This window comes from Podarcis melisellensis (assembly GCF_964234715.1).
Source record: "Podarcis melisellensis genome assembly, chromosome: 9".
NCBI classification, from domain to species: domain Eukaryota; kingdom Metazoa; phylum Chordata; class Lepidosauria; order Squamata; family Lacertidae; genus Podarcis; species Podarcis melisellensis.
Genome location: NC_138541.1, coordinates 43,647,661 through 43,670,020, shown reverse-complemented (window position 1 = coordinate 43,670,020; position 22,360 = coordinate 43,647,661). Strand labels below are relative to the sequence as shown.

The 22,360-nt window shown below is 40.7% G+C and overlaps 1 protein-coding gene across 3 annotated transcripts in view; it reads right to left on the bottom strand.

The window, feature by feature from the left end:
- Positions 1 to 835: 835 nt before the first annotated feature.
- TLL1 (tolloid like 1) overlaps positions 836 to 22,360 on the bottom strand; it is a 118,140-nt gene continuing 96,615 nt past the window's right edge. For 2 of the 3 annotated variants that reach the window (XM_081925991.1, XM_081925992.1), the window contains 8 exons: positions 21,503 to 21,628; positions 19,871 to 20,031; positions 19,263 to 19,443; positions 8,728 to 8,853; positions 7,818 to 7,945; positions 5,303 to 5,516; positions 4,536 to 4,786; positions 836 to 2,873 (listed from right to left, as the gene is read on the bottom strand). In XM_081925991.1, the coding sequence (XP_081782117.1) occupies positions 2,739 to 2,873; positions 4,536 to 4,786; positions 5,303 to 5,516; positions 7,818 to 7,945; positions 8,728 to 8,853; positions 19,263 to 19,443; positions 19,871 to 20,031; positions 21,503 to 21,628 (1,322 nt within the window). In that variant the 3' untranslated portion in view covers positions 836 to 2,738. Of the gene's footprint in view, positions 2,874 to 4,535; positions 4,787 to 5,302; positions 5,517 to 7,817; positions 7,946 to 8,727; positions 8,854 to 13,058; positions 13,179 to 19,262; positions 19,444 to 19,870; positions 20,032 to 21,502; positions 21,629 to 22,360 lie in introns of all 3 variants that reach the window. The other variant, XM_081925993.1, reaches the window with a different exon arrangement.

Sequence of the window (22,360 nt, the reverse complement as noted above, 5' to 3'; positions counted from 1 at the left end):
CAACTGCAGAGAAGGTGTCATATTACTCAAAGTTATTTCTAATGGGGAAAGAGTGCCATCAAAAACGAGAAATAGGTTTCGTGTTAAATTTTACTTAAGTGGATCATGACAAAACACAACCCGTGTCAAGATGGAGCGAAGGGTAATTTGTAGACTCTTGACATAATTGACATGGTAAAAAGCCTGTTCACAGCCTGCTCAGAACATTTTTAATGATAAGTTCAACTACCCTTATACCTGATAGCTACTCATGCATTCCATTCATATGAATAAGGAGAAAAGGAACTGCACATACTAATTAAATCAACCTTCTAAAAACAGTCAAAAGCTCCTAAAAACAATAATCTACTCTTAGAGTTTCCAGAGGACATTTGGCCATCAAATGCCTAGGTAAACAAAAATGTTGATTAAATTTCTCCTAAAGGTTAATAGGGAAACTAAGGCACTTAACTCCACAATCAGGGAACCACCACCAAGAAGAACCTGCCACAGGTCTTTTCCAACCAGACAACCACTGTCTCCCAGAACCAGGAGGGGATTGAAAAGGGATGAGCAGCTTCCACAAAGGTGCACAGCCCGTCGGGGAAAGGTTTGTAAATGGGGGGAGAGGGAGTGGTCTTCTCTTGCTGCAATGGCTCTATGGAACACAGACCTGGGAACAGCTGCCTAGATGCTAGACTGGTGTGCGTAGATATCCAGAGCTGTAGAAGTGACTATAAGTGTTATCTATGATGATATACTCTCTGCTGTGTGCATTCCTTTGGCTAGGAGGCACGCTTGACATTTATGTCATTTGGAGGATGAAAGGAGTGATACAGAAACAACATACAAACAATGAGACCTGCACATGCTTAGTTTTATTTTAATATTATTTTTTTTAAAAAAAAACAACAACACATTTATTAATGCCAGTGTATGATTGTGGTAAGGAAACAAAAACTAAGTGGTGTAGCAATCAGCATCAAATAATACCAAAATAGTTCTTTTAAATGAAACGTAACATTTCATTAGCTCTTGGATTCTTTATTGAAGTCCTGCTTATGAAACCTTTAAAGGAAGTTGCTACAGTCAATCCGAATTCTGGTAGAACTTGGCACATGAAATACAATTTACCTGTCCATCCGTACACAACACATCTCACTCTTTTTAAAGCACTCATTCATACATACTTACATGATGCATATACATTGTGACTAAAGCCATGTATGGCCTAAAGCACATACAATAGTTTCTCCTAAAAGTACTTATTTCTACATCAATAGGAAGTCCACTGTATTTACAACTGATGATCTTGCTCTGCAGATGGGAATTTGCTCGTGGATCACTTTTGTGAACACACACGTGAAATGTTCAAATTGTCAAGTTCTTTATCAAATTGGATGTATCTACAGAAAGATCTGTATGATCATGTGCAAGAATTCTAAGGCAATAGTAGTAGTTGTTCCACAGGGCTAGTGCTGCCATTGCAATTATCTTTTTCACATGCTTAGAAAGTCTGTTCTTCTTAAGATGCAGCCAGGCATAGTGAGACATTCATGATCTGCAGATTGTTGGCTCAAAAGATCTAAAACATCTTGCGTTGTGGTTATTTTTTTTTAATAATATGTTCATGGAATAGCACCATAGAAATTATCTTTGCCATCACAAAAGTCTTATTTCCAGAAAACACCCACCCACCCCCTTTGTCCCCAATTGCTGAGAAATACGTTTTTGGAAACCAACTTTTTAATATTCATTTTGACTGGTTTAAAATTAAAAAATAAAATGAAACCATTCACAAACCATTTTCAAGGAAATGCTGAGCAGCAGCTCATTATGACTGAAACGAAATCCATTAACTGGTGTTTCGGATTATCCTGGCCCTGGTTACTTCTGTTGTTTATTGAATAAAGGTCCACAGCAGGCTTGTAAAAGATTCGTTCTCATGAGTACTTAGTGTAAAATTTAAGAGGTCAGCAGGTATGGAGTCCTTCAGCAACAATAAACTCAATGTCCTCAGTAAATGACAACGTCCAAAGTCTGGATGTTCCCATAATGATGATGAATGTATAACGCTTCAGACATTCCAATATGTTGCTATGATCAACTCTCTAAAGTTTCAACGATTTTGCAGATGTAGTTTTCCAGTTTTCATGACATTAATGCGTTGGTGGGACAGATGAATTACGAGTGCATAATAATCTCAGAAGATCCCCCTCCCCCTTTTCCCCTGACTTTTCTTTGCATTCACTGTATCTTGGATATATCACCAAAGCAATTAAAATAAGAAAAATATAAGGACAGCATTTGTTTGTTTTTTGAGTGCATGACCTGCAGAAGGTAGGCATTTTCCATCCCCCCCTCCTGGACAGCAGTCACTTGTCAAGAGTCTGCAGGGTCCCTTTCCCTGGATCTTAACTGGTTGAGTATGCAGGCAACTATGACATTTGTCAAGCTGTGAGCAAAAAGCTCTTATAGTCTCCCTGGAAGCATGCAGCGCCCCTCCACTGGCTTTGCAGAGACAGCCACGCCTGAGACCACACATCATTGCTATAATGTCTGTTCCTCTAGAATAGGAATATATTTAGCAGTGAGATGTTTCAGGTTTCCTTCAGTTTGGACGCATGGTGTAAAAGTGTTTGTTTACTAAGAATGTCAGTCTTTTTATTTAAAAAAAAAACACAAAACAAAACCCATTCCCCCCTCTCTCCGCAACAGTCACTCTTTCTGTCTCATTCTGTGGCCTAAGGGATCTTCTGTTATTTTTTGGTGTGAACACTGTCTTGATGTTTTATGCTTTTGTATCGTATATGGAATCCTTTCTTGTTGATTGTATCATCCGTGTGAAAATGAAGTAAAATAGAATCACCTGCCGAATAAATCTCTTCTTGCGGCTGCAGGGAAAGGGGGAAAAAAGGGGGTTGCCAAGGTTACCATGAGCACAGTTAAGCATGTTGCAACAATTAATAGTGTGGTCTTCCTTTCTCTAGACGAGGCCACAGTCTGCTGATGTTTGTTCTGCTATCAACACTGAACAGAGTAGTGCTTTGAGAGCATGCTTGCTTCTGAGGCTCAAACTACACACCAAGCAGAGCTTTAGAATTCTGTGTTGTTGTTGCTGCTGCTGCTGCTTAAGACTAAAGCAGCCTGGAACCAGGCTACATATGATTGGAACAGTAATGGGTGTGTGGTTGCTGTACCCTTACACCTGTCATTTTTCAGCTCAGAATTGCTCTCCTCTTTGTGGTAAAAGCAACTTGGGAAGGGCACCTTTGAGCTTAAAGGGGGAAAGAATTAAGCAGACACTCTCTGCTTAGCATACTTCATCTGAAAGACAGCTTTGAGCTAAAAAAAAGTGAACAAAAAATCATGGAAATCTATGTAAGTTTGTGTCTATTTTTTGTCCTCATGGCAAAAATCTGTCTTCTAGCTATTGATGCAGTACAGAAAATCCTTCCCTTTAGCAGATTTTCATTCAACGTACTACCTTTAAATTTAATTTCCTCCCTTTAATATATCATGATCTTTCTCCAAAGATTTGCAGTCCTGAGCTTTTAAGCATCCTATGAAATAGTGTTTGCGGATGGCCCCAATTACTGTCATCACTTGCTTCAACAATTCCCCACCCCCTACATCAGTGTTTGTATACTGTGCACTCCAAGCTCTGATACTGATACTTGCCCTATCTTGTCTGAGGGCCATGCTAAGAGATAACTATAGTTTCAAACTTCAGGTGCCCACCACTATGTTGTGCTACCCATAAGGCACATACTATACTCTCCTTTCCATTACACCCAACTAAAACTTTATTTGAAGAGTTTAGTTCCCCCTTGGAACAGTTCTCTACTTGAAATAAACTAACTCACATTGAAAAGTTCCTCCTAAGTTTCTCTTAATGTGGAAAACCCATGCACAGAACCTTCTGAAATTGTGTAGTTTCATCTCTCAGAAAAAGTTCTTTAAAAGCAAGTTCAGGGAAATATAATGAATTTAGTTTTGATTAAATATTAAATGAACTAGATGGCTTTCACGAAGGAAGCACAAAATTGGATTTTATATCATGTCTTGCTTTTAGCATTCAGTGATGAAAGCAGAATGAGTTTCTAAAATTCTGGGTTTTCTATGTATGTATAGCTCCTTTGCTTACTGTTTGACTTTTCTCACCTTGAAGAATAAAAGCAGCCTTGTCAAAACAGGTATTACTTAATTTTGTTAACTTCAATGAGCATGTAGGTTATAAAGGCCAAAACACTGGCAGAAGTACAATACATCCCTGTACATATACTTTGCTAAGCAGAAGCAGTGGGGCTTTGATACTTCTTTTTTTCTCAAATAGGGAACCCTATCACTGCACTGCAACCTGCTTTTAAAACTCAGAAGAGTTTTTTTTAAAAAAGCAGGTTGTGATAAGGTGGATAGGGGTGTGTTTCTTTCTTCTGTATAGAGATAGACAACAAAAAGTTGTTAACATCTATATCTCACATCCATAGATAGTCATTTTATTTATTCATATTTGGAAGAGTCTTTATCATTGGAATAACTTCAAGATTACATACCCCTGATCCACAAAACCGACCAAGCCTCAGAGAAGTTGTATCATGACCATCAAAGAGCTCTAGGTAGTCATAACCACAGTCTGCTTCTTCCTCCACCTCAAAAGTCTGAAAAGTTAACTCTATTCGGTAACCACGGTCTGATACTATTAGCCATTCACAATCCGCTTGAACTGGATAGTTGTTGTCACCAAACTGAGCATGAGAGTAGAGATCTCTTGCTTTGCTCTCAGCTTTCAGACGACCACCACACTCTGTGCAAAGTAAGGAAGAAGAAAAAACAAATATACACTTCTTCTGATCTTGTTTTAAAAAGAACCACACATAATTTCCCACCCTGTGTTTCTGAATCATCATGGTGGTGAGAATAATATTAGAACCACCGCTAGGGGCCAGTATAAACCAAGGAATTGAAATAACAAGAAACTAGAATTAATATTTGACCTGGAAAAAATAACAGACATTAGTATGTTGGCAGCTGCTTTTTCTAACAGAATTTTGAGTGTCTGAAGGATGCAATGTGCTTCCAGTGTTGAAGCCCCGTATTTCATCTTCATTAAAAAGCACATTGGCTCAATACTACCAGTTTTTGTTCCACCGATAATAAAAAGACGGAGGGCATTAGAAGCACAGGCAATAATGTTGTATTAGGAACATATAACTAATATTTGCTCCCCTTTTTGCTTAATGGAAATGCAGCCCACATTAAAATTTGGCCCCAAACAGTTTTAAACATTTATCAACAAAAGTACTTGGAATTATTTTCATACCTGTAGTGTGAGTAGCTTGAAAGCCTTTTCTCTGTACTGATGCATCAGAGACAAACCTAAGGAACATCTTATTTCCAGTAGCGACAAGTGGATCTGGTATCTTACTTCCACACAAACGTCCAAGAATTGGTGACTTATCCGTTTCCCCATCAAAAACTTCCAAATGGTCGTAGGCACATTCTTGATGTTGCTCAATTTCAAACTCATTAAAAACCTGAAAAGTTTAACAAAGTATTGATCCATTACTTCAGGTGTGTTCTGAATGTGAACCTGAGGTCAGGTCCATGCTATGGTTTTGCTACTCTGGGCATTTTGGATTTTTAATGGCATGAAACTTTTATAAGTAGTGTAATAATGAACTAGCAAAGAAAGTGGGTTGGATCCAGACTCTTCCGTGATAGTGGTAGCCTTTCCTAAAAGCATAGGAAGGAGCCATTTTTGCCCATTTCTCCTTCCAGAGAGTCCCTCAACCATCTGGAGCAGATGGGTGGGGGTACAGGGAGCTGAAAAGCCAGTACAGAATCTACACAAAATGTCTCCTTTCCTGGATTGCCAAAGGGATTCCTTCACCAGATCAAAAGTCTTCTGTGGTCAGAAAGTTCTCATTGAATGCAATTGTACCATCACAGCAGAAGTTAGTCTGTTTTTAAAAAAACAACAACCTTGTATACTAAATTAAATGTTGAAGAAGAGACTCATTCAGGACAATCCATTTCTTCTTGCTTCCATTTTTGTGCCAATAATATTCTTGCTGCCATCATTGCATATAAAAACAGCTTACAGTCCTTTCTGCTAAAGTGGCATCTCAGGTTAAGAACACTGTGGCCAATGGGGCTTATTCTAAGAGTGTTTAGGGTTGCAACCTGAAAACTATTTATGAAAAGGCCATTTCACATCAGTTTTAAAAAGAAAGAAGGTTCCCTTTCATACTGTTCTGACGCATGCCTGGCATGGGCTTCCCCACATCTTTTCCCTCGCTTTCCTCCCTCCTGCCCCAGTCCCATCAGGCAGGGAGCAGGAGCATCTGAGGAACTTTCCAGTACAGCAAGGCAATATATTCAGAGGCAATATTTTAAAAGCGATGAAACCAAACAAAAGTCAAGTGGAGAGCAAACAGAACTGCTGTCGAGTTGTGTCTGGGACAATAAAGCAGCTCTAATCTACTGAATCCCCAGTGGAAGCCATCCAAAGTACAATGTGATGCCAGTTTATGTTAACAGCTGGCCTTGAGGAACCTCATGTAGCTCAAGTGCCGATGTTTTGGCAGTGGAGAGAAAACAGTCAGAATAATCACAAAGCTCTGCAAATTGAAACACCAATACTTTCCTGGCTTTTATTTTTTAGGAAGATTAGGCATCTGTAATAGAAGGAAACTGCAGATGCACCATAAAACAGCTGTACAACTATCCCAGTTGCTACTCATAAATTTTGTTCAACCAGACTATTCTCATATGACCAAGTATTGTGCTATTTGGCCTCTCGTGGATACAAAAAAGCTCCACAAGAAGCTGGTTAAAAACAGGACTCATTCCATCCAAACTGAGAGCTAGGTTGCGTTTTAATCTAAAAGGTTCTGTATTGCACTGTGCTTAAGGATTCGCTCATCTGAATAGTAATGAGAAGACGATCTTCTCTTGTCTTAATTGCACATGCAGTACATGAGAATAGTACTTGTAGAAAATAATCCCTAAAAAAACGTTTCATAGAATCAGAATTGGAAGGGACTCTGAGGGTAATCCAGTCCAACCGCCTGCAATGAAGGAACATCCAGGTAGCCCATATAGGAATCATATCCATGACCTTGGTATAACAAAACTTTTACACTCTTTCTAAAGGAGAACATAATGGGAATCTTTCACAATCATAACTCTAATCATTCTAAAGTATTGGATTTATGTACAGGCTAAGTAGGCTGAAGCCTAGGGCCTCTAAATCTAGGGGGCCTCCCCAGCCCACCTGCCCCCCAGCAGGCAGTCTCCCCTCTCCCAAAATTGCAAACCCAAGACTTCATGCGAGGGCAGGAGAACTCGAGCCCAGCAACAATAAGACTCAGGGCCAGCCATTTGAAACTCTGAGGCCCAACTTGAAATGTTTCGTGGGGCCCCAGTTCACAGCCAAAGTCTGCAGAATCTTAGAGCTATAAATAAAATCCATCTAGAGTGCCCTGGTGTGTGGGGCCCCTTAGGAGTCGCCCACGTGGTCCAATTTGGCCCAATTGCTCCAATTGCCTTAAGGTTAGCCCTGATAAGACTGTGCAGGGGTTGGACTGACAAGCCCTGCCCCGTCTAGGTCCCTGCTGCCACTATTCAGAGTACAGACTCCAGAGCTAGCAGACTCAGAGTCAACAACCAGGTCCACAGATTCCCCATCATGGTGTGAAGGAAACTTTTCAACCTGGTCGTGTATATTTAACCATTTACCTTCAACCATGACTCATCTTAATCTTAAAACAACATTGCGATCATCTACAGGTGAACTGCAAAGGGCTTTTGCTCATAATATGGAAGCTACTTACTATTTTGATTCTGTGACCAGGAGTAGCGCTGATTTCCCATGTGCATTCCTTCCTGCTTGGATATTTGTCAGGCCAGTTAGGGCTCGTGATAATTCCATTGGGACTATGGATCTTTTGTTCACACTCGGCTGCATCAATAATTGACAGAAAGACTGAGTGAGTCTGAATGAACATGTATACCATGTAAACAGAAAAGCATCATTTCATGGCAATGGCAAAATTGTCTGGAAGTTAGTCCAGACTAGTAATCCTCCTAATTTCATGGTCACCACCATTTCATGGTCACCACCATCGCCACTTACAAACTAATTATTTAGTCTAACAGACAATAATCCATAGTTGTAGTTTAGCATTTGGCTTTGCATTTATGGCAGTGTCCACTACAAATTATACAGAACTTTTCCATAATGCACCTTGCAACAGGTACAAATGCCCAAACGGCTTGGGCAGCGTTCAGGCAGAACTTGTTTTCCTGATGTTTCCTTAAGAGATATCAGCCACATTTTCTGTGATCTTTCACAGCATGTAAAAGCAGCTTCTGGAAATCTGGTGGAAACTATTGAAAATTTAGAGCGTATTTCTGTGTTATGTTTTTCCGGGGGGCGGGGACTTGTTTGCAACACCCCAAAAACCATGGGAGGTTTGTGCTGTAATCTCACGTTGCAAAATTTGGGCTGGTAATCCCAGTATACAGTTCTTTATTGCCATGTTAAAATTTAGCACAATGTGGCAGTATATCTATCAAAAAGCCACAATTTCATAATGCACTGTAAAAGGTCCTTATTAATTGAGACAGGAAGCATGAGTATTATTACTAGTAAAATTAACACAATAAACCCCATGTCTGAATGCAAGCTACATCTGGCAAAGCTTTCAAAGTAAGCAGCTCTTTCATACTACTGTTTCTTACCTTCCTTGCAGTCGTGTTTGTTTTCATGTAGCACAAATCCATTGCGACATTGACATACATAGCTTCCTACAGTGTTGATGCATTCATGCTGGCAGCCACCATTGTCTTTAGAACATTCATCCTTATCTACAAGATACACAGGACATTCATTGTGAGTGGAATATCTTCCTCCAGTTTCCAGAATAAGGTATACAATGGTTTAGTTACGTTTAAGTCCAGAAAGGGGAAAAACCAAGGCACTCATTTTATCCTCCTTTGTATGCCCATTCATTGCTCAACCTGCAACCTAGTGCAATGGCCACTCTCAAGCAAATCATTAACACCCAGGCCAACAAACCACTGCCCATATTTAATTTTTAGTGCAAAGCCCAAAATGCCTCCGCACTCTTACAGCTCCACCTTTAGGCCACAAAACTGGGGAGGCATTGGGAAATTCCCGCCATCCTGAGGGGAAGCAAAATAAATTCTAGAAATAAACAAGGGACTATGGCTTTACCAAGAAGAGAGGGGTCAATGAAGGTCACCGTAATTTCCACCACAATGCCTTTTGAATGACACTACAGTGGTACCTTGGTTTAAGAACAGTCCTGTTTAAGGACGATTCGGTTTACGAACTCCGCAAAACCGGAAGTAGTGTCCTGGTTTGCGAACTTTACCTCAGTCTAAGAACGGAATCCAAAAGGCAGAGGGTGCCTCATTAGGGAAAGCGTGCCTCGGTTTAAGAACAGTTTTGGTTTAAGAATGGACTTCCAGAACAGATTAAGTTTGTAAACCGAGGTACCACTGTACATCCGAGTGAGGCATTTGGGGGAAGATGGTGCCATCTCAGTAAACACCCTGCTCTGTGAACATCTAGAATTTCTTATTCCTGATCCCCATATTCTTGTTATATTTCTCTCATTTCATCCTGACTCCACCCATTTTTTTGGGGGGGAGGGGGTTGCACAGAAGAGAAAAGACTCTCTGGGGGGGAAATGGGCCCATGTTTATAATTTTAAATTATAACTAATTTTCTTTGTTCCAACAATATTTCACCAGCAAGTGTGGCAGCATTTGAGTTTATGCTGGGTGTCTGACAAAACCTCCCCTTGCTTTACAGTCCCAAACAGGAAGCAAAAACATTGCTGATTGATCCTCTGAAGGGCTGCATTTGGCTTCATGGGTCACGACTCGTGCAGTTCTAATCAGTACTATTTAGATGCACGCAAAAAACCAAAACAAAAACAAAAGTATTGGATTTATACCAGTGGCATTTTGGCAGCAGTACCAAAAGTGAGACGAAATAAAATTAGGCTGAACAAGATTCCAAGCTCAGCACATGCTGGTACTTCTTCATAATACATTGTGATTTATTACAGTTTTCCCCTCTCGAGAGAGTGACAAAGGCGCTTTGATCGCAATGAATCTGGACATGGCATAACACCTTAGAAAGCAAAACATATTTAAACAGTACATGAAAGAAATAGATGTTATGTATTGCAGGAAAATCTGCAACATGGCAGGCAGTAGTACCCTGTTTGCTGAGTAGTAATCCTCTAAAAAAGCTTTTAGTGTGTTAGGCGTAAAGCAGGGTGGGGGTGGGGGTGGGGGTAATGTGAGCTGAACTAAACAGCATAAAAATTCATTTGCAAGGAGAAAAGCCAAACTAGATTAACAGGCAGTCATTCCAGCAAGACAGAGGCATCTGCTACCCCCATTCAGCTGTTCTTATTTTAGGTGGGGCTGATCCATTAAATCAAAACTGGCAAGACTTATTTCTGAAACATATTCAAAATGACACGCCACACTAGATGTTTATAAGGCCCTCTCTTTTCAACAAAGCTAAAATAATCAGAGTTGTTGATGGTTATATCAGAGACTGGAGGACAGTGGCACAGTGGAGGCAGAATGAAAAGAAGCAGAGCTCCAGGACTTTTCTCAGAGCAGGAATGACGATGTCTTCTACTGGAGTGATAAAGTTACCAGCAAGCCTTCCTTGCCATGCGGCGATAATAACAAGGCTTTCAAGTTCGTTAGCTCCAGATTAGTATAGAGGGACAGATTCACACAGAGAATGAAGAAGCTCATCAAGCTGAGGGGGGGGGGGTACCTCTTTCTTTTTATTTGGATGGGGCTCCTACTTCATGCCAGCCGTGTAAATTGTGACACTTATTTGCGAAATGGCTGGCATTTCTGGTTGAAAGTGAAAGGGCTGCGTTTCAGCTGGCTTAAGGTGTTTTGTTAAAGTTCGATGTGTTTTACAGATGGAACAAAAGCAGCTCGGCTGGTGGGGCAGAGCCACAATGATAACTTCTGGGCAGCGTCATTGCAGCTACGTACCAAGAGGGAGAGGTGGCAGGGAGCTCAGGACTGTGCGGTCACACTGGCAAAGCCATTCTGGCACTGCTGCCAGTATGTGCCCACACAGCCCTGACTCCGACACCTCACCCCCTCTCCATTTCAACAAGTGGCAGCAACATACCTACCAGGAAGGCAGCTTTGCAACTGAATGCCACTGGCTGAGCCACTTCTGAAATTAAACCTATACAGTGTGAAGTGAGCCCCACTGAGTTCAACTGAGCTTACTCCTAAGGACACTATGCATAGGATTACAGTGACTGTGACTGGGTATTAAGCTACGTATTGAAAAGTGTGTGTGTGTGTGTGTGTGTGTGTGTGTGTGTGTGTGTGTGTGTGTGTGTTTAGGTGCAATGCATTAATTGCATTTTAAGACTCTCCAGGGGGAACTATAGCTAATAGGGGCTGGATACAGCACTACAATGCTGTTACAGAAATGCAGATTTAGGGAGGCAAAGCCCTCCCCTCCATTAGGACACAATAAAGGAAGTGTTATTGTCTGTTATTGGTACAGCCAAAATTACTGCACGTGCACAAGCTGCCTTTTACCATCAGTTTCTGGCAACAGCTTTTTATTTGCCCTGTGTTCTTTGTCCCTCTTCTTTAACTGAAACTTGTGTACAGTAATCCAAAGGAACAAAATAGCTGTATTGTCCAGCACTCCAACATCCTACATGCTGAAATGTATGACCCACACAGACCCCTCTTCAAGCAGCTTAGAATATTTCCAATAACACATCAGTTATTGGAAATAATTCTCTCTAGTACTCCTTTTCCTGCAGATATTTCTCTCTCTGTTTCACCACATGGGGAAGCCTTTGTAAAAACTACACAAGATTCTCACTTCCTGGTGAGAGTCCCTTTTATAAGCTAAAGACACAAGCTTTGTGTCACTCTACAACAAAACAAAGGGACCAAGTTCTATGCAAAGTTTCTGCTGGCCCAGTACAAATGTAGTCTGCCAGCAGGTTACTGACTTGCGGGGTTCTGAAAACGTTAACTAATCTAAACGCTAGACTGCAATTTAATTAAATAGAAATGTGCCGTTTACATTTGTGATCTTGCAGGGATCAGGAAAGCCAGCATCTGAAGAGCCCCTGTGTATACCCAAGGAAGCCTAGAAGGCTGTGATGCATGCAAAGAAATACTACATGCAGACTCTGGACTCCAGCCAAAACAAATGAGCATTAATTGGTGGAAAGATTCCAACTTAGACTGTTGAAGTTCATCCTAGACCCTAGAGCAACAATACAGATATACCTATTTAGTGTCAGAAAGCTTGCTTTTTATCTCTTTAGAAAGCAAACCTGCGACAAACTTTCTCCTGCAAAAGGTAATGGGAAAGGCAAGCAGAGAACTGACCAGGGAATGGTGACCTGTCTAGCATTTCTTCTCCTTAACAAGCAGTTGTCTAGCAAACCAGTCAAATGTATAGAAAGTGAGCTCAAACGTACTTATTGCAAATAGCAGGCCCATGAATAAAGAGCTCTAATTTCTCAGAGGCTATCAAAGCCCTCTCTGTTCAATCAAAATACCTGAAATGGAAAAGTCATGTTTGTGTATATTCAGTCAAAAGCTGTTTTGCTCAAGGTATATCTGCTTTATTGAAACAAATCTTTTGTTCCCTCTCTAGCGGTGTTGTATAATGATCACAGGACAGAAAGTGAAACTTCAGCAGAATACAATAGTTTGGCACGGTTAGTGAATGGTGCAGCAAAAGTCTTATCTACATTTTACATAAGCCAGTGTAGATTTTCCACCATGTGCATTCCAAATTGAAAATCTTAGAAGGGGGAAAAATTAGTGATTAGTTAGAGAAACAAATGTTTTGCTGACTAAATGCAAACCATTTGTTGTGCTCAAGAGATGGAACTCTGTCTCCCAGTTTTGAATGGATCCTTTGTGTATTTCTCTCTGTCAGTAATTATAAAAGGGAATGATCCATTCTCAGCAATATGTTAGATTTTAACCATTCACAAGACATAAGGTCATACCTCTGAGACCCTCAGAGGCCAGTCTGTGAATTATACGTACTTGGCCTGAAGGGGCAACCTCTATCAAGTCCTTGCATGATTCAAAAACAAAAATTTTCTCCTTGCAGGCAGCTCTCTTGTCTGTAGGAAAAAATGTACCAGGATGGCACCAAAAATGAGTGACTGAGTGATTCTTCAAACATCAATCTGCTCAAGGGCAGTTTCATTATAACTTTTCATCTGTTTATAGTAACATGATCATCGCTATTCTACAATCCCACCTTCTCTGCCAATATACAGTCATATAGTTAAATAAAATGAATTCATTTTCAGAATGGAACAAAACCAATTATACAAAACTGATCATACAAAGAACAAACGTCACTGGAACATTGAAATGTTAGCGGTTGTGTCTTTCAGCTTGGAATTAAACAAACTAATTAATAAGATGCTGCTGTTGTTGCTATTTTAAAGAATTAAAATTATAATACTTCATTTATTTATAAAAGTTTCTTTTTGGGGGGGGGTGAAGTAGAATTCTGTGTTTACTCTGCTCTGAACCCACTGCAGTCTATCATATGTTAAGATTTCTTCTTATGTATCCAATGATCCTCTAGATTTGGTTTCCTGTATATTTTTTTCCTATTAAAACTTATGCAGACTCTGGACTTTGAAGCTGTCACTCAGTGTCAAACTGGACTGCAATGCAGGGGATCTATGATTAGGATTTTCTGTGGGTTATTCTGAAGTTTGAAGGTCTTGGGAAGATTTTATTGATGCCATGTTAGCTGCGTAGAGGGATTCAACCCTTATATCTGAGCTATTTGCTCTGTATAAATACACCCAGAGCTGCTATTCACACTGAAAGGGAAAATACGGAGGGTTTAAATCAGAAAAATGGAAGTTGAAAAGGGTTAAATCCCCACCACTAGTGCTATAGTCCCAGGCCAATTCTGCCATCTTCTTTGTTCTAATCAAAAAACTCCATTGATCCCATGATTCTGTTTCCTAACTGAGCTGTAGAAATCCAACCAGATGGGCATGTTTTCATATAATTCACCTTTCCAAATTATTTTTTTTTATTCTTTATGATTCATAGGATCTTTATTTCATCACTATTAGCACATACACGACAATAGTCACAATAATAGTCCTTCAGAACCTGACTTCAGTGGCCTGATAAGCATCCTGACTTCTAACAAATGACTTCTAACATATGAACTTACACTGCCTCTTGTAAGCATAAAGTCATCTTTGTATACACAGTCAGATATTTTTCAAAAGATGTCAGTGCTTTAAATTAGTATCCTGAATATGCCATCTGTATATTTCTCATAGCGTGTTTTTGGCCTAGAAGTTTCTGCATGTAGCCAAGAAAAGATTACCAATGGTGTTATTTCAGTGGGAATGTTTAGCTATATTCATACTATAGTAGCAGTTATTCAGCTCTCCATTCAGCACTGATGTCCAGGAAATGCTATTTCCAACAGCGTCTGGCGTACAGGATTAGATTATGCTATCAACGCTACTAATTATTTATGTTAAATTGTTAGTGAGATTCAGTAATCACTTGAAGAGTCCCACTGCCCTTAGCCGCATAATCGTCTCCTACTCGTCGCCGCATAATCGTCAGTGGAGGGGACCTGATCCTCAGGAGCAGGCTCAGCCGGCAGCCCTGGCCACACTGCCATGGTAGACAACTCAGGATTTGTTATAACTCCTGGCCAATTACACAGCCAGAACAGCAGGATATAAGCTGCACATCTCCCAGTCTCACTTCACCTTACTTCAGTCTTCCTGCATTAAGGTTTAGCCCACTCAGGAGAGGGGCTCAGGGACTTTGCGCTTGGGGAATCTGCTCCACAAAAAACGGACACTTTGAGCAATTGTCTAACAGAGACCAAACACCCCAGGAATGGAAACAATGTGTTTATGCTAACACGTCTCTTCCAAGCTTCTTTTCCCAGCAGTAATGGGGCAGCTGCAGTCTAGAGCAGGGGTAGGCAATGTAAGGCCCAGGGGCCAGATGTGGCCCAATTGCCTTCTCAATCCGGCCCACGGACAGTTAGGGAATCAGCGTGTTTTTACATGAGTAGAATGCATGCTTTTATTTAAAATGCATCTCTGGGTTATTTGTGGAGAATAGGAATTCGTTCATTTCCCCCCTCAGAATATAGTCCGGCCCACCACATGGTCTGAGGGACGGTGGACCGACCCATGGCTGAAAAAGCTTGCTGACCCCTGGTCTAGAGAGTCAGGAAGGAATCACAAGGAGTTGCAGCCATGGAGACAAAAAACAACATCAGACTAGGAAGGGGATCCCAGGAGATCCCTCAACAACACCCCAGTTCCTTATGTGGATGGCCAGTAATAGCCATCCTCTGCAGTGGTCAGCCCAGCCTTCCAAACAGCCCCGCAGTGCCCAGGACTACTGGTCACTCTGGGGTGTGAGGAAATGCCAAGCCCCCACCCCAAACACAAACACCACCTCTCTGCCCTGACTATCACATGCTTTGGAATAGGTAGAGTACCAGGGCACCATGGATACATGGAGGGGTTGACAGTCCCAATGGAGCTTACTCCCCATAACTTTAGGATTTTAGCCTGCCAGGTTGAATATTGTTTAAACTTCAGAAATGAGCAGGTATTTTCTGAAAGGACATTCAAAATTTAACTCACTGTGAGCATTTGGTGTACAAAGCCATCATAAAAGAATCCAAACAATTTGTTGTAGTAAAAGAAGAAGCTAACTTCATCAGATGGGCCTATCTTCTGTGTTTTGCAGAAAATACATATACAGTGGCACCTTGGTTGTCAAACTTAATCCGTTCCGGGAGTCCGTTTGACTCCCGAAACTGTTTGACAACCAAGGCACGGCTTCCGATTGGCTGCAGGCGTTTCCTGCAGTCCAGCAGAAGCCACGTCAGACGTTCGGCTTCTGAAAAACATTCGCAGACCGGAACACTTACTTTGCAGTGTTTGCAGTGTTCAGGACAACCAAGGTACAACTGTACAGACATTTCTGTGTATAGCTAGGAAATACAGAACCATCGTATTAGTTCATCTATGAATCTCTCATTTATTTGTGAGGTTTCTAAGATGCGTTTAGGGGAAGGGGAAGTATAGAATGGTGGGTAAGCAATATTATCATCACAGGAGGGGGTAAGAGACACTTGATGTCTTGCTCCTGCTCAGCCAACCCTCAACAGAGATTTGAGTAGCTATGTTGACCTGTCCTCTCATCTGGTGGTGCCATTATTTAAGGCCACATCCAACCACTGTAAAAGAACTCTGATTATGGACGAAGTTTGCTAGGGGACCCTGTCCTTACTCAGTTTTCTTCTTTTGCGAAGCACCAGATGAAGTTTGAGGGAAGGGATGCGTGGCAGTAATCCATAGAAAAAAACAACATAAATTTCACCAAGAAACCAATCCAAATGTAATAGCTGGATGTGAGGGTTTGGATTTGATGTTGGGTTATGGGGAAAGGAGATATTGTTAGTGTACCACCCACTGCATTGCCAACCACCTCCCTCACTGAGCTGGCAGAGGTGGTTTTAGAGTACCCAGAATATTAATCTTGGAGGACTTTGATATCCATGCCAATTCTATTTTGCCTGGACCAGCTCAGGACTTCATGGCCACCATGACAACCTTGAGGCTGTCTCAATTCATTGTGTCAGAAACACAACATAGAGGATTGCAAGGGATATAGTGGTTAGGGCAGGGGTTGACTGTCATCACGTTGACATGGATGGACCCCAGTGAAGTTTGAACTGGTAGTGACTAACCCTCCCTGCAGGGGCAGGTGTACAGGCTGATCTGCTCCTAGAGACTGATAGAATCTGGTGGATTCTTGAATGTTCTGGGGAATTTAGCAATCCCTGGCTTAGATGTATAGTTATTAAATTCTGCTTTGCTTTTATGGCTTGATGATGGAAATCCAAAATGGCAAGCTACAGAAATGTAATATCCCTTTTGACCACCTACACTACACAATAAATCAGAATAACACTGAACATAAACATTTAACTGTAAGTAAATAAAGTTCTTTATAAGTCTCCATGAAACAAAGCACATATTAATCTGAGTCTGAGATTTTCTTTCCTGGTCTGCTAACATTTCTAAACAATCATAATTATTTTAAGAAACCCGCCCTTCAGGTCTGCAGTCCTTTAACCTTCTTGTCTTTACAAATTATAACTTCTGTCAGATTACTTATCTGCTTTCTTGAATTTCTAAGTAACAACACACAGGCTGTAGTAAATCATCCAGCTATTAGCAAAGCCGACCAGAGTGGAAACACCTTTACCTACACTTACGCTAGATAACATTTTATCAAAACTACAAGGGGGAAACTGTTGCAGTTAATTAAGTATTGCACAATCCATTAAGATATTCCCCTGCTCAAGTTCCAATGCTATATATGGGAGGTGCTTAAGGAGCCCTGCAAAAAAGTTTCAACAGTGGATCTCCGCTGTAATCTGTGGTCAAAGCCTTTAGGTTAACATACAAACATCACTTTGGAACAGGCAATCATTTTGAGCCAAAACGTTTTAAAATTTAAAACAAAAGACACAGCAAGATTACTGTCCATCAGTTGAAAATGCATGACTTTAAGATATAGGACTCAAACCATAATCATTGATACAGTGTGCAATCTAGCCCAGACATCCTGATTATTGCAATGGGGTGTTATTCAACCAAAGTGATTTTAATCTGCATTGCCTTTGGTGTGCGGGATTTAAGCACATACTGAAATCAATTGGATTTCAAGCAGCTTAACTTTGGTTGGAGTACACTCTTGCAGGCTGTCCCAAAAGCTAGCTAAAATGGAAAAGCTGAACTACATTCTATGACTGAAGGCCTCGACTCTTAGAATGTCATTTACAGAACAATACACCACCACTATTCCAATCCACCAGGATGGAGGGGTTTTGGATAAGGTAGAAATGGTCCTCCATTCAGCCTTGTCTGGTTGTTGGCAAAGGAGCTCTACTGATAAGAAGGGCTGCAAGGCAGCTGCCCAAATGGCAGACATAACCTGTTGGTGGTATCCACTGCCTGTGAGCAGAAACCTATGTAATGAAGGGTGTTGGGTGTAGGAAAGGAAGGAGTTGGACTGGGATATGGTGGCAACACCTCTTTGCTGCACCAGACTGGGAGCCGATGTAGCAAACAGGCATTCTTCCTCCTCCAGCCTGGCCAGCCAGGAATTCGGATTGCAGTTTTCGGAACCTACTTATTTCAGGGTTGTTGTATTAAAGATGGTTTATTTACTTAAAACGGAAAAGAAATGTCTTTGGCCCAAATACACAAGTTTGTTTTAGTATATCGGGACTTCCTGTCAGGGGTCATAAGGCTTCTGTCTTGATAAAGGGGGAATCTTTCCTGTTTCCTAGGTGCCACAAATATTAACATCATCAAACCCTTTTGCTTGCCTCTTCAACTTCCACTCAGCCCTTAGTAGAGCTCAGACTCTTTATGAAATTTGACTTGTGGTATCATATGCATGAGCCACATTAACCTCTTCCAGAATGTGCAACCAGAATGTGCAAGTATTTGGAAATGTCAGCTTAGCCTAAAATTATTAGAGCAGAAAGCACAGGTAAGGAAGGAAGATTTTCTCTTTCTCTGAAATTTCATGTAAAAAAGGTATCTGTTTGGGTAAGTGCCCCTTTTATGTCATGCTTCTCTACCTTTCCTAGGTGGAGAAACTTTAGAAAACAGAAAAGGTTACGGTATTTAATATGAATACCAAAGTGATACTAAATCCATTTATAATGTGATACCCAATGTTGCCCAAGAGGAAATCGATTCAAGCAATGACACTCCCGTCCTCTCCTTTCGTGAAGACCCCCTACTCGCCCCCTTAAAGCTGCTCTGACATCCATTCTGTTTGGAGGCAGGTTCAAATAGATACCATTCATATTCTTTCTTAAAGAAAGCTAGGATTACTAGGACCATAAATGAGATATTCAGAATTTGGTCAGGTATGTTCCCCTTCATGATCTTCCTCTTCATGATCATTATGGCTGTCTAAATCTTACAATTAATATCATATTTGATTTATTGAGTAGAAAATTGCAACTAAACATGTTAAGAGAATGTTCATTCATCAGCATCAATGAGCAAAAATTGCATGCAAAAACTTTCCCTAGATTACGGACACCATAAACAACACAGAATTCATAGAGACTGCAGCCAAGGTGTTTGTTTTAATACCTGAAAAGAAGTGAGCCTTGAAACCCTTTTTTGAGACTGTGTTATCCGACCTGAACTCGATTCTCATGTTGTTATATTGTGATGTGATAACTTCAGGCACTTCTGTACCACAAAATTTGCCATGCAGTTTGGAATCAGAAGAAAGGCCACTACGGATTTCTACATAATCATATTTACAGACCTAAGAAACGAAAGATCCAGTATTAGTCAAATAATAAACTATAATTTGTGTTTATATTTTATCTATAACCTCAGATATAGATAGAAATAGACTGACTTTACAACAATTTGCTGCTTTTTTCTGAATTTTGCTCACACATCATTATATTTTACCCACCATGAATAGTTTTACTGGAGGCCTCTGGGGTGAAGGGACCAGAGTTAACATTGTATCATATTATGATAATATTTAATATTTCCTTTAACTAACTACAAACCCAGGATCCTAGTCTAGTTAAGCTGTTTGAGAGGGTAAGGAGTTTTTTTGCATGACTTTTTAAGCAGTCCAGGAATATTCCCAGGCAATGAAAATGTATGCTTAGAACTTGACAATTCTACCACTATTTATTATGTAATTAGGCATTAGTATCTGTCTTCAGTTAACTTACTTCATTTCCTTCCAATTCAAAAAACTCAAACTTCACTGAGATTCTATACTGGGTGGGAGCAACCACCTGCCACACACAGTTTTTATTAGGAGGATATTCTTTGGGCCATCCTGGTGTTGTTATAGTCCCATTCAGCTTTGTCAAAAGTCCTCCACAAGCCGCTGAAACAAAAGAGAAGGAAATCCTATTACTTATTTATAGACCCAAGAAACCACATTTTGGGAGATGGACTGGTTGCTCATATGGTAATATGGATCAGACAGACCAAACCAGAGACCCTCACAATTCAAAGCCGGTTCTTACTGCCACCTGGCATCTATTTATTGCATGTGGCAAAATGTAGAAGCAAGCTTGGGCTCTCCTACATGTTTGTTCTGCACAACACACAGCACATCTTGTGTGAAATATGTGAATCTGCTCTGTCACCATGATCCAGCCTCCTCCCATTTTTTAAAATAGACTGATTTTGTAGCAAGGTATACTTGCATACTAATAAATCACATATGCATGAATGCATTTTGTGTGAATCAATGCCTATTTTATACATGTTGAAGAAGAAGCTGACTCCCCATGCTTTACCATTTGAAATATGGGGGTACTGTGAAAATCAGTCCACAGAGAAAAGAAGCAAGCTTTTATTAGAATGTTCTTCAACTGAAGTTGAGATCCATCAGTACATATAACATGCACAGTAATAACATACTAAATTTCCATGCACAGTTCATATTGTATTCCAGCACAGTTATGTCTGTCTCATGACTTTCATTTTGAACTTCCATTTTAGTGTATGAACATTAAACCTAGAGACTCCACAAATTTCAAATGCATATTTGCAGACATACATACAATAAGCCTGCAACTTAGGTGGGGCTCAGGTTCCGGGAATTGCACCTAAAGCCGAAATCACATACAGTCGTGCCTTGGATGTTGTATGGAATTGGTTCTGGAAGTCCGTTCAACTTCCAAAACATTCGGAAACCAAAGCACGGCTTCAGATTGGCTGCAGGAAGCTTCTGCAGCCAATCGGAAGCAGCGCCAGATGTTCAGCTTCCAAAAGAACATTTGAAAACTGGAACACTCACTTCCGGGTTTAGATCGTTCGGGAGCCGATTTGTTTGGGAACCAAGGCATTTGAGATTCAAGGTATGACTGCATAGTCAAAACACATTGGATTCAATGGTGGGTGGGATTGCCAAAGTATTTTTCCCCATAAGCTCACTCCCATTCCAACCCCTTTTTATTTACTTTTAATTTGTTTCCTAAGTGAGTAAAGCTGAATGTGAGTAAATTAAAGTTACGCACATAAGTTGCGGGCTTATTGTACTTAAAAAGGCTTTCCTGTCTGAAATAACATACCTGAATTCGAGTTCACATAGAATATGTTGAGCTGCTAAATGATCACCACATGCAGTTATGACACATATGTAAAGCCACCATACTACCTATCATCTGGTCACTGTTTTGACACGTATCTGTTATGTGAATTATAAAGACACATGCACAAAAGTCAGTCTTGACATAGACTCTTGGTGCACGATTGAGTTTTGGCATATCCAAGTTCCTAAATCTGGGCCTGAGTAAGCCTATCATGAAATAAAACTACAGAATCTTTGAGACCCTGAGCAGCCTTACCTTCACAACTCTTCTTGTCAGGCCCAAGCTCATAACCTGGATCACAAGCACACTGATAGCTGCCCAGTGTATTCACACACCGTTGTTCACATCCACCATTGTCAGGTTTGGCACATTCATCTTCCTCTGTGAAGAAATGGAAAGACAGAATTGCATTTACTTATCCATTTCATAAAACCTATACACCGCTTGATTGTCAGAAAAACCTCAGAGCGGTTTGCAAAAAGAGAAAACCGTAAAATCAGGAAAACAATTGCAATACAGCAAAACATACGGGGAGTTGAATTACTAAAACAGATTCAAATTCAAATCAGCGTTAAAATAAAATCATTGACTTCTTTGTCTCTTGACTATAGTGAAAACACAATGACAGCCCATCGGATTATTTCCCTATAATTCAGATTGTATTAAGCTTCTAGCTTTAGATTTATTATAAGTGCATGATCCTTCCTTGCACAGACACTGTAGCTGTTTGGGGAGGGCTCTCCAGAAGGCTGCTTCTCTCTTCGGAGTGGAGATGCAGGCACTCAGCATTACAGGCTGCTTTGGTAAATAAGAGGTCTGTGTTTGCCTCCCAAATCCCTGTCTAGACTTCTCCTCTCCTTTTGGTCCAGGGGCACAAGTACTCAGCTTACATCCCTTGACTAAATATAGAGGGTGACCTGCATCTCTTTGTGGGATGTAACATAAGCAGTCAAGTATAACACTTCCTGTTTGCCCAGGGTGGACACACAGGTGTATGTTACTCCAGCCAGGAGGACTTCCTGTCACACCTGGTCTGAAGCATCCTCCCCCTGCGTGTGACCAGGTAGATGGGCGTGACCCTGGGAGACCCCATAAAAAAGCTGGCCAAGCTGC